The following is a 19,932-nucleotide window of genomic DNA, read 5'->3' on the forward strand; positions in this document are numbered from 1 at the left end:
TTGTGGTGATGGGAGACTTCAACTTCCCCAATATTGACTGGGACTCACTTAGTGCCAGGGGCTTAGACGGGGCGGAGTTTGTAAGGAGCATCCAGGAGGGCTTCTTAAAACAATATGTAAACAGTCCAACGAGGGAAGGGGCGGTACTGGACCTGGTATTGGGGAATGAGCCCGGCCAGGTGATAGATGTTTCAGTAGGGGAGCATTTCGGTAACAGTGACCACAATTCAGTAAGTTTTAAAGTACTGGTGGACAAGGATAAGAGTGGTCCGAGGATGAATGTGCTAAATTGGGGGAAGGCTAATTATAACAATATTAGGCGGGAACTGAAGAACATAGATTGGGGGCGGATGTTTGAGGGCAAATCAACATCTGACATGTGGGAGGCTTTCAAGTGTCAGTTGAAAGGAATACAGGACAGGCATGTTCCTGTGAGGAAGAAAGATAAATACGGCAATTTTCGGGAACCTTGGATGACGAGTGATATTGTAGGCCTCGTCAAAAAGAAAAAGGAGGCATTTGTCAGGGCTAAAAGGCTGGGAACAGACGAAGCCTGTGTGGCATATAAGGAAAGTAGGAAGGAACTTAAGCAAGGAGTCAGGAGGGCTAGAAGGGGTCATGAAAAGTCATTGGCAAATAGGGTTAAGGAAAATCCCAAGGCTTTTTACACGTACATAAAAAGCAAGAGGGTAGCCAGGGAAAGGGTTGGCCCACTGAAGGATAGGCAAGGGAATCTATGTGTGGAGCCAGAGGAAATGGGCGAGGTACTAAATGAATACTTTGCATCAGTATTCACCAAAGAGAAGGAATTGGTAGATGTTGAGTCTGGAGAAGGGGGTGTAGATAGCCTGGGTCACATTGTGATCCAAAAAGACGAGGTGTTGGGTGTCTTAAAAAATATTAAGGTAGATAAGTCCCCAGGGCCTGATGGGATCTACCCCAGAATACTGAAGGAGGCTGGAGAGGAAATTGCTGAGGCCTTGACAGAAATCTTTGGATCCTCGCTGTCTTCAGGGGATGTCCCGGAGGACTGGAGAATAGCCAATGTTGTTCCTCTGTTTAAGAAGGGTAGCAAGGATAATCCCGGGAACTACAGGCCGGTGAGCCTTACTTCAGTGGTAGGGAAATTACTGGAGAGAATTCTTCGAGACAGGATCTACTCCCATTTGGAAGCAAATGGACGTATTAGTGAGAGGCAGCACGGTTTTGTGAAGGGGAGGTCGTGTCTCACTAACTTGATAGAGTTTTTCGAGGAGGTCACTAAGATGATTGATGCAGGTAGGGCAGTAGATGTTGTCTATATGGACTTCAGTAAGGCCTTTGACAAGGTCCCTCATGGTAGACTAGTACAAAAGGTGAAGTCACACGGGATCAGGGGTGGACTGGCAAGGTGGATACAGAACTGGCTAGGCCATAGAAGGCAGAGGGTAGCAATGGAGGGATGCTTTTCTAATTGGAGGGCTGTGACCAGTGGTGTTCCACAGGGATCAGTGCTGGGACCTTTGCTCTTTGTAGTATATATAAATGATTTGGAGGAAAATGTAACTGGTCTGATTAGTAAGTTTGCAGACGACACAAAGGTTGGTGGAATTGCGGATAGCGATGAGGACTGTCTGAGGATACAGCAGGATTTAGATTGTCTGGAGACTTGGGCGGAGAGATGGCAGATGGAGTTTAATCCGGACAAATGTGAGGTAATGCATTTTGGAAGGGCTAATGCAGGTAGGGAATATACGGTGAATGGTAGAACCCTCAAGAGTATTGAAAGTCAAAGAGATCTAGGAGTACAGGTCCACAGGTCATTGAAAGGGGCAACACAGGTGGAGAAGGTAGTCAAGAAGGCATACCGCATGCTTGCCTTCATTGGCCGGGGCATTGAGTATTAGAATTGGCAAGTCATGTTTCAGCTGTATAGAACCTTAGTTAGGCCACACTTGGAGTATAGTGTTCAATTCTGGTCGCCACACTACCAGAAGGATGTGGAGGCTTTAGAGAGGGTGCAGAAGAGATTTACCAGAATGTTGCCTGGTATGGAGGGCATAAGCTATGAGGAGCGATTGAATAAACTCGGTTTGTTCTCACTGGAACGAAGGAGGTTGAGGGGCGACCTGATAGAGGTATACAAAATTATGAGGGGCATAGACAGAGTGGATAGTCAGAGGCTTTTCCCCAGGGTAGAGGGGTCAATTACTAGGGGGCATAGGTTTAAGGTGAGAGGGGCAAGGTTTAGAGTAGATGTACAAGGCAAGTTTTTTACGCAGAGGGTAGTGGGTGCCTGGAACTCACTACCGGAGGAGGTAGTGGAAGCAGGGACGATAGGGACATTTAAGGGGCATCTTGACAAATATATGAATAGGATGGGAATAGAAGGATACGGACCCAGGAAGTGTAGAAGATTGTAGTTTAGTCGGGCAGTATGGTCGGCACGGGCTTGGAGGGCCGAAGGGCCTGTTCCTGTGCTGTTCATTTCTTTGTTCTTTGTTCTTTTGTTTTGATTCTTAGATTTATTAATCGAGGTACAGGGTCAGAAGGAAGTTAGGCTGAATCGTTCCAGGTTAGGCCTCAGAGTTTTGTGACAACCCCCACGAGACCCAGGGGAAACCATTGTCGATCTCCCCATGGAACTCGTGGAATACGAGCTTCCCAGTTAGGGGGAGGAGGCTATCCAGTCGGAGCTCGTTAGCACCGAGCATAAAAGCCGGCCTGAGCAGGGACCACCATGTTGGTTTTCCCAGCGGGGACTGTGTAGTGTAAATAACTCGCTGCCGTGGGCAGACCCTATGTTACCTTAATTAAACTCTGTGCTCTTCCAATCGCTGCCTTCCTGGTCATTATAAGTATCATGATTAATGCTGGACGTCACAACTGAGGAAGGATGTAAAGGCCTTGGACAGGGTGTAGAAGAGATTTACTTGAGGAACGAAGGACTTCAGTTATGTGGAGGGGCTGGGATTAGAAATATGGAAACATAGAAAATAGGTGCAGGAGGAGGCCCCTCGAACCTGCACTGCCATTCAATATGATCATGGCTGATCGTCCAGTCCCATCAGGATTTTATATGTTTCTGTGCGATCCCCTCTCTCCTAAACTCCAGTGACTTCAAGCCCAGTCAATCCAGTCTTTCTTCATATGTCAGACCTGCCATCCCGGGAATTAGTCTGGTGAATCATCGCTGGACACCCTCAATAACAAGAATGTTCTTCCTCATTGGGAGACTAGGAGACCAAAACTGCACACAATACTCAAGGTGTGGCCTCACCAACACCCTCATAACTGCCGAAGACATCCCAACTCCTCGAGTCAAATCCACTCAGCCAGCCTGTCCAAGTCACTCTGCAGCCTCTTTGTATCCTCCTCGCAGCACACACTGCCACCCAGCTTAGTGTCGTCTGCAAATTTGGAGAGATTGCACGCAATTCCTTCGTCCAAATCATTGATGTATATTGTGAACAGCTGGGGTTCCAGCACTGAACCCTGCGGTACCCCACTCGTCACTGCCTGCCACTCTGAAAATGACTCGTTTATTCCCACTCTCTGCTTCCTGTCTGCCAACCAGGGGCGGGATTCTCCGAACCCCGCCGGGTCGGAGAATCGCTGGGGGCTGGCGTGAACCCCGCCCCTGCCGGTTGCCGAATTCTCCGGCACCGGATATTCGGCGGGGCGGGAATCGCGCCGTGCCGGTCGGCGCCCCCCCCCCCCCCCCCCCCGGCGGCGATTCTCCGGCCCACGGTGGCCCGAAGTCCCACTGCTGGAATGCCTGTCCCGCCGGCGAGGATCAAACCACCTCTCTTACCGGCGGGACAAGGCGGCGCGGGCGGGCTCCGGGGTCCTGGTGGGGGCGCGGGGCGATCTGGCCCCAGGGGGTGCTCCCACGGTGGCCTGGCCCGCAATCGGGGCTCACCAATCCGCGGGCGGGCCTGTGCTGTGGGGGCACTCTTTTCCCTCCGCTTTGGCCACAGTCTTCACCATGGCCGACGCGGAAGAGACATCCCCTCCACTGCGCATGCACGGGGATGACGTCAGCAGCCGCCGCCTGGTGAAGTCCTTTCGGCCCCGTCTGGCGTGGTGCCAAAGGCCTTTCCCGCCAGCTGGCGGCGCGCCAACCACTCCGGCGCGGGGCTTGGCCCCGAAAGGTGCGGAGAAATCCACACCTTTGGGGCGGCCGGACGCCAGAGTGGTTCCCGCCACTCCGTCCCGCCGGGACCCCCCGCCCAACCGGGTAGGGGAGAATCCAGGCCCAGATCTCTATCCACATCAATACATTACCCCCAATACCATGAGCTTTAATTTTGCTCACTAATCTCTTGATGGGACCTTGTCAAAAGCCTTTTGAAAGTCCAGATATACAACATCCACTGGTTTACCCTTGTCCACTCTACTGGTCACATCCTCAAAAAATTCCTGAAGGTGTGTCAAGCATGATTTCCTTTCCGTGAATCCTTGCTGACCTGGACCGTTCCAGTCCCCGCTTTCCGAATGCTCAGTTATTCCATCCTTAATATGGATTTCCTTCAGTTCCTCCTTCACTCTGGACCCTTTGTCCCCAAGTATTTCCAGAAGGTTCTTTGTGTCCTCCTCAGTGAAGACAGATCCAAAGTATTTGTTCAGCTGGTCTGCCATCTCTTTGTTGCCCATTATAAATTCACCTGATTCTAAATGTAAGGGACCTACATTTGTCTTCACCAGTCTTTTTCTTTCACATATCTGGCGAAGATTTTGCAGTCTATTTTTATGTTTCCTGCAAGCTTACTCTCATATTCAATTTTCCCCTTCCGAATTAAACCCTTTCTCCTCCTGTTCTGAGTTTTAATCTCTCCCAGTCCTAAGGCTTGCTGCTTTATCCGGCCAATCTATATGTCTCCTCTTTGGCTTTACACTGCCCCTGGTTTCCCTTGTTGCCATGGTTGAACCACCTTCCCCGTCTTTCCCTTGTGCCTGACAATTGTTGAAGTTCATCCATGTGTTCTTTAAATGTCTATCCACCGTCAGACCCTTACCTACTCCTTAAGATTGTACTCTGCACTGCCTCACGGCGCCGAGGTCCCAGGTTCGATCCCGGCTCTGGGTCACTGTCCGTGTGGAGTTTGCACATTCTCCCCGTGTTTGTGTGGGTTTCGCCCCCCACAACCCAAAGATGTGCAGGTTAGGTGGATTGGCCGCGCTAAATTACCCCTTAATTGGAAAATATTCATTGGGTACTCTAAAATTTATTTATTTTTTAATTTAAAAAATAGATTGTACTCTGTAGGTTCAGAACAGAGGTGTTCACGACAATGAGGGGTTTTATCCAGAAAAGCTGTTTGCACTGGTAAGAGGGGGGTAGGTAGCCAGAGGAAAGAGATTTACAATTAGCAAAAGCAGCAAGTAGGAGATGAGGAGTCATCCGAATGGAGTACGGGTTGTTCTGCTCGGGAAGGCATCGCCTGAGAGGACAGTGGACGCGGATTCAATAGCAACTTCCTATTGGGAAGATCTTGAAGGGGAAATTATGCAGTGCAAAGGGGAACAAGCGGGGGTGGGGGGGGGGGGGGAGAGGGACTGTTGGGACAGCCCTTCAAAAGGGCTGACATAGGCATGATGGGGTGAATGGCCACCGGCCGTCTCCCACTGTAACACCCTATAATCACAGGTTAGGTGGAGGAGTTCAGCGGTTGCTTCCTCCTACATACTGCCAGAGGGGGTTGCGAATAATGCGGCAGGTTTTCCATAGGCCGGAGAGACTGTGGGAAAATTGTGGTTTGTTTCTGCTCCTTCCACCAGCTGAACAAAGAAAACCGGAAACTCCAGCGCCTGAGCCAAGCCCTGCAGCCTGCCTGGGACACGCTCCCCAGCGACATTGCACACCTGACCCTCGAAGACGCTGACCCCACTGCTGACCCCGACTTTCGTTATCAACTCCAGGTCACAGGTAATGCAGCAAGTAAGCAGGAAATAGATGCAGGAGTAGGCTGTAATGTTTTCTGTGTGCACTGATGGCGAGGTCTTTGTCGTTGAAGTGATTAGAGAACATACGGCTTTGTAAATGAGCAAAACTGTTTATTAATTAACTAAAACACTAAAGGGTTTCTATGGTGTTTACTAAGATTACAGTTGGATACGACGGCTAATTACTGTTGATTCAGGAGCTGCTCGATATGCGACTGTACTCTGTGCTTGCTGTCCAGGTTGTGTCCCTGTGCTGTCCAGGGCAATATGTCCTGTCTGCCATGTGGCCTGTCTTCCAGTGACCTACTCCTGTCGCCACACCACCTGTGGTCGGATGCTAGAATGCATCCCATGTGGCCTGTCTTCCAGTGACCTACTCCTGTCGCCACACCACCTGTGGTCGGATGCTAGAATGCATCCCATGTGGCCTGTCTTCCAGTGACCTACTCCTGTCGCCACACCACCTGTGGTCGGATGCTAGAATGCATCCCATGTGGCCTGTCTTCCAGTGACCTACTCCTGTCGCCACACCACCTGTGGTCGGATGCTAGAATGCATCCCATGTGGCCTGTCTTCCAGTGACCTACTCCTGTCACCACGCCATGTGTGGTCAGATGCTAGAATTGTAATCTATGCATGCATGTTTATGTACAGTTTGGTTGTTATGTTATATACACAAATGATATTCTGCATATCATTACATAGACCATTCAGTCCCACGAGGGTGCTCTGCCCAGTGTACAAAGGTCAAACAGATCAACCAAGATGCAAAATCAGGAGCATGAACAAGGTTCTGCATTCATTGTTCTTCATGGGAGGCATGAAAATACGTCACATGGAATCAGACCATTCAGCCCACCCAGACAATGCTATTGTCTACCCTCCACATCAATTCAAATTCCATTCACTGTCTTCTTCAACCCCTTTTCCTTCATCCACCTCTCAAAACTAATCTTCAATTGTTAATCTGCCTCAACCATGTGTTGAGGCTTCGGGAAGTGATTCCCACAGCCTCACAACTCTCTCTATGAAGAATCTCCTCCTCACCTCGATATAAACCTCTTATAATTCACCTTGTGCCTGTGTCCCTCTTGTTTTTGACCCCCTTAGCTGGTGGAACCAGTCTGCTTCTATCTGTCTCTCTGATCGTAGCGTTAGACATTCCCAGTAGGGTTATGTTAGTAGGTATGGCACGGTGGTTGGCACTGCTGCCTCACCGTGCCAGGGACTCGGGGTCAATTCCAGCCTCGGGTCACCGTCTGTGCGGAGTCTGCACGTTCTCCCCGTGTCTGCGTGGGCTTCCTCCTGGTTCAAATCTCACTGTGGCAACTAGGGGAAGTTAAATTCACTCAATTAACTAAATCTGGAGCTCGTCTCAGTCACGGTGATGTCGGAACGACCAAATAGCCATGAAAACGGACCTGCTTCACAAATGCCCATTCAGCAAGGAAATTGGCCATCTTTATCCTGTTTGCCCAGAGGTGACTCCAGAACTCCAGAAGTATGGTTGACTCTTAATTGCCCTTTCAAGTTGCTTGTATTTAAGGCCCACCACCCCACCCAAAGGACAATGAGGGAATGACAATAAATGCTGCCCGTCCCAGTGATGCTCCTGTGAGCTGATTATAAAGACCTCCTGCGGAGGAATATGAGGCCCATTGGCCTTTGCTGGGTGTAGTCTTCCAGTGGTTGAGCTGGCCCGAAGAGCTGAATGTCCTACCCTTATTTCTTATTCCCAAGAGGCAACTGAATAAGGGCTGGGCCAAGCATAGTTCAGAGGATCACAAAATCGTAGACTTGACACAGCACAGAAAAAGGCCATTCGGCCCATCGAGCCTGTGTTGGCTCTCTGAAGGAGCAATTCACACACTGCCTCTCCCCCGTCCTTTCCCCTACCCCCCCCCCCCCCCCCATCCTTGCACGTTCTTCCCTTTCCGATATGCATAAAACGTAGAAAGATTTATGGCACAGAAGATGACCACTCTGCCCATCATGCTTGTGCCAGCCGAATAACAAGCCACGAATAACAATAACTTGGAGTTCCCCCCCTAACAGCACTGTGGGTGTACCTACATCACGTGGACCTCTGCGGTTCAAGAAGGGCAGCTCACCGCCACCTTCTCGAGTGCGATTAGGGATGGGCAATGCAGCGCTCTGGCCAGCGACGCCCACGTGCTGTGAAGAAGAAAAACGTAGACCACATTCGCCGCACCTCCCTCGTCAATCTACCTTGTTAATTCCTGAAAATATTCACCTTCCCTTAACAAATCCACGCTGACTGTCCTTGTTTAATCCATGCCTTTCTGACTGACTCTTCATCCTGTCTCTCAGAATTGATTCTAATATTTTGCCCTCTACTGAGGTCAGACTGAGTGGCCTGTAATTATTTGGTCTATGCTCGCTCTCTTTTTAAACAATGGTACAACATTAGCAAACCTTCGTCACACCTGTATCGAGTGAGGATTGGAAAATGGTGGTCAGACCTTTGCATTTCCTTCCTGACTTCCTTCAACAGCCGGGGGTACAGTGTACCCAGCCCTGGCGATCTATCCACTTTCAAGGAAGCTGAACTCCTTAACACCTCCTCTCGCTCTATGCTTATCACATCCAATACTTCACACTCCTTAAAGACAAAAGCCGTGACTTTCCAACAGCTCCCCCTTGGTCATTGGTGGCATCGTCTGATGTCTGTATCATTTTGCAGACTCGCGCGTCCTGCCACTGGGGACTCGCGCGTCCTGCCACTGGGGACCTGCCGCGGTGGGGGTCAGCTTCGGTGGGGCTGGAAGATTCCGCTCGCAGGGCCTGGAATTCCCACCCGATGTCTGCATTGTCCCCTCTAGTTCTAGAATGATCTGTTAGATTCAGAAGCCGCAAAGTAGCATCAATGCTGCTTAGGGGCTAGTTTAGCTCACTGGGCTAAATCGCTGGCTTTGAAAGCAGACCAAAGCAGGCCAGCAGCACAGTTCAACTCCCGTACCAGCCACCCCGAACAGGTGCCGGAATGTGGCGACTAGGGGCTTTTCACAGTAACTTCATTGAAGCCTACTCGTGACAATAAGCGATTTTCATTTTCATTTCATTATACCCTCGCTGATGAACCTGTTGTTTTATCATCAGAATTTCAGGGAAGAATCTCCGACCTCCTGGAGGAAAAGAGACAGCTGGTCAACAAGGTGCAAGAGATGGAGAGCCGATTGGTGGAGTTGGTGAAACAGGTAAGTGTTTTACTTACTGAACCACTTGTGGCTGGGGCATGTTGTCACTTGTCAAACCATTGTAATATTGAGCAGGCACTGCTGAGCTCACACTGGGAATTGTCTTAATTACATTGAATTGCACTGATCCCTTTCCATTCCCACATTCACATCCATTCTCAGTGAATCAAATCCACTCCCACTGTAACAACGCAAATCTTATTCCATTCACTCCAATGATCCACAATCCCAATGGATGCAAACCTTATCCCATTAACTCTCATTGCACACAATCCCAATGGACTCACCCCCTTCCCATTCACTTCTATTGTCGAGGATCCATATTGACCTAAACCCCTTCCTATTCCCTTTGATTATACAAAACTTCAATGGACCCAAATCCCTCCCCATTCACTCCCACTATACAAATCCCAATGGACCCAAATCCCTCCCCATTCGCTCCCACTATGCAAATCCCAATGGACCCAAATCCCTTCCCATTCACTCCCACTATACAAATCCCAATGAACCCAAATCCCTTCCCATTCACCCCCACTATGCAAATCCCAATGGACCCAAATCCCTCCCCATTCACTCCCACTATGCAAATCCCAATGGACCCAAATCCCGCCCCATTCACTCCCACTATACAAATCCCAATGGACCCAAATCCCTCCCCATTCACTCCCACTATGCAAATCCCAATGGACCCAAATCCCTTTCCATTCACTCCCACTATACAAATCCCAATGGACCCAAATCCCTTCCCATTCACTCCCACTATACAAATCCCAATGGACCCAAACCCCTCCCCATTCACTCCCACTATACAAATCCCAATGGACCCAAATCCCTCCCCATTCACTCCCACTATACAAATCCCAATGGACCCAAATCCCTCCCCATTCACTCCCACTATACAAATCCCAATGGACCCAAATCCCTCCCCATTCACTCCCACTATGCAAATCCCAATGGACCCAAATCCCTTTCCATTCACTCCCACTATACAAATCCCAATGAACCCAAATCCCTTCCCATTCACTCCCACTATGCAAATCCCAATGGACCCAAATCCCTCCCCATTCACTCCCACTATGCAAATCCCAATGGACCCAAATCCCGCCCCATTCACTCCCACTATACAAATCCCAATGGACCCAAATCCCTTCCCATTCACTCCCACTATACAAATCCCAATGGACCCAAACCCCTCCCCATTCACTCCCACTATACAAATCCCAATGGACCCAAATCCCTCCCCATTCACTCCCACTATACAAATCCCAATGGACCCAAACCCCTCCCCATTCACTCCCACTATACAAATCCCAATGGACCGAAACCCCTCCCCATTCACTCCCACTATGCAAATCCCAATGGACCCAAATCCCTTTCCATTCACTCCCACTATACAAATCCCAATGGACCCAAATCCCTTCCCATTCACTCCCACTATACAAATCCCAATGGACCCAAACCCCTCCCCATTCACTCCCACTATACAAATCCCAATGGACCCAAATCCCTTCCCATTCACTCCCACTATACAAATCCCAATGGACCCAAATCCCTCCCCATTCACTCCCACTATACAAATCCCAATGGACCCAAATCCCTCCCCATTCACTCCCACTATGCAAATCCCAATGGACCCAAATCCCTTTCCATTCACTCCCACTATACAAATCCCAATGAACCCAAATCCCTTCCCATTCACTCCCACTATGCAAATCCCAATGGACCCAAATCCCTCCCCATTCACTCCCACTATGCAAATCCCAATGGACCCAAATCCCGCCCCATTCACTCCCAATATACAAATCCCAATGGACCCAAATCCCTTCCCATTCACTCCCACTATACAAATCCCAATGGACCCAAACCCCTCCCCATTCACTCCCACGATACAAATCCCAATGGACCCAAATCCCTCCCCATTCACTCCCACTATACAAATCCCAATGGACCCAAACCCCTCCCCATTCACTCCCACTATACAATTCCCAATGGACCCAAACCCCTCCCCATTCACTCCCACTATGCAAATCCCAATGGACCCAAACCCCTCCCCATTCACTCCCACTATGCAAATCCCAATGGACCCAAACCCCTCCCCATTCACTCCCACTATACAAATCCCAATGAACTCAAATCCCTCCCCATTCACTCCCACTATGCAAACCCCAATGGACCCAAATCATTCGCCATTCACTCCCACTATACAAATCCCAATGGACCCAAATCCCTCCCCATTCACTCCCACTATACAAATCCCAATGGACCCAAATCCCTTCCCATTCACTCCCACTATGCAAATCCCAATGGACCCAAATCCCTCCCCATTCACTCCCACTATGCAAATCCCAATAGACCCAAATCCCTTCCCATTCACTCCCACTATACAAATCCCAATGGACCCAAACCCCTCCCCATTCACTCCCACTAGACAAATCCAAATGGACCCAAATCCCTCCCCATTCACTCCCACTATACAAATCCCAATGAACTCAAATCCCTTCCCATTCACTCCCACTATACAAATCCCAATGGACCCAAATCCCTTCCCATTCACTCCCACTATACAAATCCCAATGTACCCAAACCCCTCCCCATTCACTCCCACTAGACAAATCCAAATGGACCCAAATCCCTCCCCATTCACTCCCACTATACAAATCCCAATGGACCCAAATCCCTTCCCATTCACTCCCACTATACAAATCCCAATGGACCCAAATCCCTTCCCATTCACTCCCACTATACAAACCCCAATGGACCCAAATCATTCCCCATTCACTCCCACTATACAAATCCCAATGGACCCAAATCCCTTCCCATTCACCTCCACTATACAAATCCCAATGGACCCAAATCCCTTCCCATTCACTCCCACTATGCAAATCCCAATGGACCCAAATCCCTTCCCATTCACTCCCACTATGCAAATCCCAATGGACCCAAATCCCTCCCCATTCACTCCCACTATACAAATCCCAATGGACCCAAATCCCTCCCCATTCACTCCCACTATACAAATCCCAATGGACCCAAATCCCTTCCCATTCACTCCCACTATACAAATCCCAATGGACCCAAATCCCTTCCCATTCACTCCCACTATGCAAATCCCAATGGACCCAAATCCCTCCCCATTCATTCCTATTGAACAGAATGCTAATGGTTCCAAATCCCTTCTCCATTCACCCCCATTTTACAGAATTCCAATGGACCCATATCCAGGCCCATTCACTCCCATTGAACAGAATCCCAATGGACCCAAACTCTTTCACATCCCAAACCCTTTCCCATTCACCCACATTATACAGAATCCTAATGAACTCAAACCCCTTCTCATTCATTCCATTGTATAGGAGGAGCTCAGTGAATGAAAATTCATCCCATTCATGTGCATTGGGTAGAATTTCAGTGGATGGAATCCCAATGCACTAAACCCTTCAGATTGGCAGCTGTAATTAACACCCAGGCAGATGCAACTAACTAACTGTCCGTGAGGAGCTAATTGTGCAAGGCATTGGAATGAGAAAATTGAACCCTGACACACCTTTATTATTTATTTTATTCAGAGTGGGGATATTAATCAGGAGATGGAGAATCTCATATCTCTGGTTAAATAGAGGAAACATGATGGGTGGAAATAATCTTCTCCACTAGTAATCTGGATGATCAGGTTGAGGGTGGAATCTCTGGAGGTTCTGTACCTTGCCATACTCCCAAAGTTGTAACTAGATTTGGACTAACACAATAGTCAGAATACGGTAACATTTCTCAGAGCAGTCGGTCACTATTTGGCTTGGGTGAGTTGATGCTGGGTAGAAGTGGGTAGTAATTCTGTCTCTCAGTTACGAGATTGCGGGTTCAATGCCCATGGCCGGAAACCATAACCCAGTCTGGCACCTCCCAGTGCAGTACTGCAGGGGTTCTGCACCAATCACCTGCCTTCAAGGTGAGATATTCAACCAAGGGCCCCCATCGTCCCACTGAGCTGGGTATTAAAGATCCTGTTGCACTATTTCAGTGAGGACTTCCCGATGTCCAAGCTCATTTCTATCCCTCGACCAAAGTCGCTGAAAAACAGAGAAGCTGATGTTCTATTGCATTACTGTTTGCGGGATCTTGCTGTGCAAACGTTGGTTGCCGCTTTGGCTGCATCGCGACAGTGACAACACTTCACAAAGTGCTTTGGAACGTCCTGCAGTTTGGGAAGGCAGTATGGAAATGCAATGTCTGTCTTTGGGAGGGGGGGGGGTTAAGGTAGGTTGTCTGGGTGCTGTTCACTCTGTACTCAGAGGCCAGCATTATTGAATCAGAGAACCTTACAGCGCAGCAGCAAGCTATCTGGCCCATCGTGCTGGTGCTGTGGGACACCACCAGGAGAATCTTTGGCAATTCCTGGACCAATCGCTTATTCCGTTCATTAAAGTTCTACTGGTGTTTATAGTGTAAGGATCTGTTCTGATTGGTCACCCAATGACACATTGTAGGTGGAGGAGGAACACGCTGAGAAGATGGATCTGCGGAAAGCCCTAGAGAGGCAGAACAAGAATCTACAACAAATCAACACAGGTGACAATTCACGTTGCATTGACGGCGGGAATGTTGGGCGGGATTCTCCGGCCCTCCAGCTGCGCATTTCTCGGCAGTGGGAAACGGTGCGCCGTTCACTGGCATCGGGATTCTCTATTCCCGCCCGTATCAATGGGAGTTCCCATTGAAGTCACCCCACTCCGCCAAAGAAAACCGCTGCCAACAAACAGCAGGAGAATTCCGGCCGATATTTCCGTCAGGCTGGTGCGATAATGGTTAGTGTGTGAACTTTGCCTCTCACCCCACCTCAACTAAAACCTTTTCTGATTGTCGATCTGTCTCTCTCTGGGGCTCGCTCTCTCTTTCACTCTATCACTCTCCCCCCCTTTCCCTCTGTCCCTGCACTTCCCTCTTTTAGTTTTCCTCTCTGTCTGATGATACAAAGCTAGGTGGGAAGGGGAGGACACAAAGAGATGCAGACAAGTTAAGCGAGTGGGCAACAAGATGGCAGTGTAATGTAAGTGTGAAATTATTCACTTGGGTCGTAAGAATAAAAAAGCAGAACTTTTTTTAAAGGTGAGAAACTTGTAAATGTTGCTGTTCAGAGAGGCTTGGGTGTGCTTGTAGAAGGAGCTCAGAAAGTTAGCATCAGGCACAGCAAGCGATTTGGAAGGCAAACGGCATGTTGTACAGGGTTTTGGTGAGGCCACGTCTGGAATACTGGGGGCAGTTTTGGTCCCCACATTGGCAGCACGGTAGCACAGTGGTTAGCACTGTGGCTTCACCGCGCCAGGCTCCCAGGTTCAATTCCCCGCTGGGTCACTGTCTGTGCGGAGTCTGCACGTTCCCCCCGTGTCTGCGTGGGTTTCCTCCGGGTGCTCCGGGTTCCTCCCACAAGTCCCGAAAGACGTGATCTCAGGTAATTTGGACATTTTAAATTCTCCCTCTGTGTACCCGAACAGGCGCCGGAATGTGGCGACGAGGGGCTTTTCACAGTAACTTCATTGCAGTGTTAATGTAAGCCTACTTGTGACAGTAAAGATGATTATTAGTATTCAAGAAAGGATTTACCAGCCTTGGAGACGGTACAAGGAAGATTTGCTGGATTGGTCAATGGGATGAGAGAGTTGTCCTATGATGAGAGGTTGAGTAAATTGAGTCTATGTTCTCTGCAGTTCAGTAGAATGAAGGGCGATCTCGCTGAAACATACAAGATTCACATGGGTAAATGCCGAGAGATTGTGCTAGTTTATGAGAATGCACAGTCTCGGGATACGATGGAGATGAGGTGTCTTCACTCTGTTATGACCAGTCCCCAGGCGAGACTCTACAAACTTGTTATCATGGGGAGGAGGGGCGAAGTGGCTCCCTCACTCTATTCAGTCCCCTCGGTCAGTCACAACAAGTTGAATTTAAAAAGGGATCCCTTCCCTCGTGGATACATCTTCCCAACCCAATATTGATGTTTTAAAAGGAGACAATTTAACCAGACCTTCTTGAGTTAAAGAAATCATGAGCTGATTAATTACTAAATGCGAGAAAATGGTAAAACACATTCATATGCATTCACACAGATCAGAAATGAGAAATGAAACCAAAAAATCTTTTAAATAAATACCAATCAGTCTTTGACTTTTCTGTGAAGAGGAAATGGTGGAATATTGCACTCCGGTAGTGCTGACTTCAGCAGGTGAATAGTCGGTTTCAGGATCTCAGTGTTCTGCGGTTTGGCTGAGAAGTGGCCCTGTTTCTGTATCACCTGCGGCTCGCTTCAGTTATCGGAGAGAAAGAGTCGCCTGCATGTGCCTACTGCTCATGTCTCTCCTCCTGTGTCGCAAACTCTGACACACCCAGCAATAGTCAACAAGACCAAGCTTCCCAGTTGGGGTTTCTCCAAGCCTTTACATATTCCTGGAAGCCAAAAGTACACAAACCAATCTAGGGCCTTGCTCACACGATATCATTTCCACCGAGATGATCATCGGCTCACATTATCTCCACAGGAGGTGGCAGTTAGTTTCTGTGTAGCCTTTGAGCTATTGATCTGTCCTTGTCTGGAAATAGGGTGTGATTCCATTGGGTCTCTCTCTTCGTGTCATCCACCAGCAATTCGGCCATTGACTGAATTTACATCCTGGGCCATCTGTGGCTTGTATGTCCATTTTTGAAACCACATTTAAAAGTTCAGTATGTCTACATTATCGCCATCGTCATGGATAACTCAAAGGGTTGTGAATGTTTGAAATGCTGAACCCCAGAGGGTTGTTCGTTCTCCATCACTCAATTTATTTAAGGTCGAGATACACCTTCGGTGTCTCAGGGAATGAAGGGATATAGGGAACGGAGTGGCGGGAAATGTAATTGAATCTCAACTGAAGCCCAAAATCAGTCATGATTATATTCAATAACAGAGCAGAGTCGGTGGGCGGTGTGCTCTACTCCTGTTCCTGTTGCTCTTGTGAATGTTTTTTCTTTGCTCTATTGCTTTCTTCCTTTCTTTCTCTCTCTCTCTCTCTCTACCTCCCTGTTTCTCTCTGTTTCCCTCTCTATCTCGCTCTGTCCCTCTCTTTTCTCCTGCACTGTTTCCCTCACTGTCATGCTCTTTCTCTCCTTCTTACTTTCTGACTCTGTCTGTCTCTCTTCAGCCCCCCTTGATAATTAAGGACTAATTTGATCAGCGGATACATGGAGCTTTACTTGACGTGAGCACAGGGCTGAGATTCCAGCTACATCACTGCTGTGTCAGTTCTCCAACCAGTGCCTCTACCTAAGCACAGCTCCTCACTGACCGTGCGGGATTTACCTTGAATTCTTAATTCCCCCTCGCCGACTCCAGGCACCTCTCTTCGCAATACCTGCACCAATGCAAGATTCTTTGCAATCAATGTAGAATCCCAGAAGGGAGGCCATTTGGCCCATTGTGAATCTGCTACCTCTTTGGCAGAGCTAGTCAATGAATCCTTAGAATTCATAGAATGATAGAAACCCTGCAGTGCAGAAGGAGGCCATTCAGCCCATCAGGTCTGCACCGACCCTCTGAAAGAGTACCCGACCCAGGCCTACTCCCCCGCCCTATCTCCACAACTCCACCTAACCTGCTCATCTTTGGACACTAAGGGCAATTTATCATGGCCAATCCCACCTAACCTGCACAACTTTGGACTGTGGGAGTGTGGTGAACGTATTGCTGCTACAATTCACCACTGTATTGCATTGTATTATATTGTATTATGTTGATGTCCTTGTGGGCTCCGCCTATGGCTCCGCCCCCTCGGGGGAGGTATATAGATCTGCAGCCCGTAGGCGGCACTCAGCACAGAGCAGTCGCAGGCAGGCACAGTTCCAGCTGATTAAAACCACTGTTCACTTCTTCTAATCGTCTCGTGTGAATTGATGGTCGCATCAGGGAGGAAACCGGAGCACCCGGAGGAAACCCATGAGGACACGGGGAGAACGTGCAGACCCCGCACAGACCGTGACCCAAGGCCTCCTCCCTTTTCCCCATAACCCCAGATATAAGAGAGCTCTAAGCAATAACTAGGCTAACGTTTCCCCCTTTTCTTCTCATCTCAGTCTCCTCGATGGTGTCCCGCGAATACGAGGAGCTCAAGGAACATCTGGAGCTGGAGCAAAGCCTCCGTCAGCTGGCTGAGAGCTACGCGCATCAGGTAAAGGAGCTGTAAGGGCAGGGAGCCCGGGGTCAGACCTTCCCAATTGCTGCACGTCGCGTTCTGGGATCGCCATCTGTACACATCTGTACCAGATGTTCCAGCTGTGTGGCGCAGCCATGGGAGCACAGAGAAAGTTACCACATTGATTCCGGCAGCGCAATGGAATGATATGAATATTCAGGAAAGCATGATGTCAAATCCCCCCCATGGTCATTTGAGAATTTGTATTCCATTTCCAAATCTAGGACAACAAAGGCCGATGTCAGTAAAAGGATCCATGAATTTGACAGGTTGCCCCTGAGAGGGAGGAAGGGGAGTGAGCTGACGTCAGGAGGGTAGTGCTCACCAGTGAGCCAGTGGTTTTAATGTGGAGCCAAACAGAACTGACCTTGCTGCTGGCGGCCTTCAAAAGCAGCTGGTTTGGCCTCATTTAGACCGGTATTTTCCTGAATGCCTGAGGGCCAACTTTATCCAAGTCAAAGGTGGTGGAGGTGGGGGCAGGGCCGGGGTGGGGGGGGGGGGGGGGGGGAGGTGAGGATGGTCAGACAGGCATTAGGCCCCTTGTATCTAATTGACTGAGGGAACAAAGCCTGGTTTAGGCCTCATTTTGCTCAACCAACTGTCACAGGAGCCGAGTGCGCTCTGTTTCCCGTCACTCATTGAATAAATAGTAACGCTCCTCCAGACTTCACAACACTGCTGGCCGGGGCCCCTTCATGTGAAGTCCTACTTCCATCTCCAGGTCTTACTTAATTGTGAGTCACTGCTAGAGAGGCAAACAGCATAATATTTATTAACCTCCATATTAGCTCGATGAATAATGATGAGGCCTGAGGCCTAAATCCGAGCCGTCCAGTTCAGACAGTTAGTCCATGTGTGAAGACAAATTCAGTTCGATAAGAGGCAATGTGGAAAATCTACCTAACTGAGGAATTGAAGGAGCTCGATGTGGGAATGGGTAAAGCTTCATCAATCCCACTGAAAAAAGATTTGGAACGGAACATCTTTCCATGTCAATAAAGTTGAGGTTCTCCAGTGTGCATGTGCTCTCCGCTCCCCTTTACACTTGTGGAAGCTGAAAAGCTGCTTAGAGGGGAAACTGGACGCCTTTGAGGTGTCTTTGAAAGATTCTACCCCTCTACTGGAGCGACCTTATACCTAAGGGGCAGCACGGTAGCATTGTGGATATCACAATTGCTTCACAGCTCCAGGGTCCCAGGTTCGATTCCCGGCTTGGGCCACTGTCTGTGCGGAGTCTGCACGTCCTCCCCGTGTGTGCGTGGGTTTCCTCCGGGTGCTCCGGTTTCCTCCCACAGTCCAAAGTTGTGCAGGTTAGGTGGATTGGCCGTGATAAATTGCCCTTAGTGTCCAAAATTGGCCTTCGTGTTGGGTGGGGTTACTGGGTTATGGGGATAGGGTGGAGGTGTGGACCTTGGGTAGGGTGCCCTTTCCAAGAGCCGGTGCAGACTCGATGGGCCGAATGGCCTCCTTCTCCACTGGAAATTCAATGATTCTAACACTAAAAACACTCAGAACAACCTTCAGCTGTATCCGTCATTTGCAGAGGCTAGCGAAGCTGGCTTGGCCACGTTACTCTATGTCTGTCACTGTGGCCTGTCCATCAGAGCAGGGAGAGCTCCCACTGGATGTGGGAGAAGAGGGTGACCCAAGGTGAACTGACGCCAGAGGGTCAGCAAAGACCTCCAGCTGGTCAGCAGACACTGGCTGTGGCTGGGAGACAATGGGGATCCCGCTCCTAAATTTGAGTCCAAAAGCTACAAGCCCCAGCACGATGACGAATCAGATCCCAACTGCTTTTGTGCAATCATTCCTATCCAGTTTGCCCTTTAACGGGGGGGGGGGGGGGGGGGGGGGGGGGGGGGGGTTCCTGGAACCTTGGGCTGGATTCTCCCGTCCCCCCAGTCGTGAGTTTCCCGGTGGCGCGTCGTTCCTGGGCGGAAGGTTCTATTTTCCCGCTGCTTGTCAATGGGATTGAAACCACCTCACGCCACTGGGCATCCCAATGACCGGAAAATTCCAACCCTGGTTGAGAACAAAACGTTCACTTGCTTCACCCGCAGTGTGTTTTTGGAATTACAGAGAAATTACAGCACTGACCCAGGCCCGTCGGCCAAGCTGGACTGTGCTGGTACGATGCCCCACATAAGACCCCTTTACACAGAGTGTAGAATATTTCCATGTGTGTGCAGGGGGGCAGAGTCACAAGATGAGAGCAGAATGTCCGAGTCTTTCCAATTCAGGGAATAATTATTTTAAAGAAAATCCTTTCCTCTTTATTTATTCCCCCTCTTTCTTCGTTAATCTCTCTGCTCCTTGAACACAGATGCGTGTGCAAAAGCAAGAAGCAAATCGACAGAGCATGATCCTCCTGGAGAACGCAATTCCAAGCACCCAGCTTCTCAAAGCCATGGAGGAAATGGCCAGTGCTACAAGGACCTTGGAGGAAGAAAGATTTCAACACCAACAACAGGTACACCGAAGCAAGGGGAGAGGGGAGGGGAGGGATTGTCCGACAACTCACTGCATCCACGCCATGACGCAACTCAACTGCTCCAGAGGCAGGAAAACCA

At 49.3% G+C, this 19,932-nt stretch overlaps 1 protein-coding gene across 2 annotated transcripts in view; it reads left to right on the forward strand.

Annotated features, from left to right (window-relative positions):
- The window catches only part of LOC140409643 (shootin-1-like), a 224,112-nt gene that overhangs the window by 53,890 nt on the left and 150,290 nt on the right, over positions 1 to 19,932 (forward strand). Inside the window, exons 5-9 of one of the 2 annotated variants that reach the window (XM_072497978.1) lie at positions 5,761 to 5,920; positions 9,046 to 9,143; positions 13,628 to 13,709; positions 17,244 to 17,338; positions 19,686 to 19,832. In XM_072497978.1, coding sequence (XP_072354079.1) covers positions 5,761 to 5,920; positions 9,046 to 9,143; positions 13,628 to 13,709; positions 17,244 to 17,338; positions 19,686 to 19,832 — 582 coding nt within the window. The remainder of the gene's footprint in view (positions 1 to 5,760; positions 5,921 to 9,045; positions 9,144 to 13,627; positions 13,710 to 17,243; positions 17,339 to 19,685; positions 19,833 to 19,932) is intronic. The other variant, XM_072497979.1, reaches the window with a different exon arrangement.

Source organism: Scyliorhinus torazame, chromosome 3 (genome assembly GCF_047496885.1).
Source record: "Scyliorhinus torazame isolate Kashiwa2021f chromosome 3, sScyTor2.1, whole genome shotgun sequence".
Lineage (NCBI taxonomy): Eukaryota > Metazoa > Chordata > Chondrichthyes > Carcharhiniformes > Scyliorhinidae > Scyliorhinus > Scyliorhinus torazame.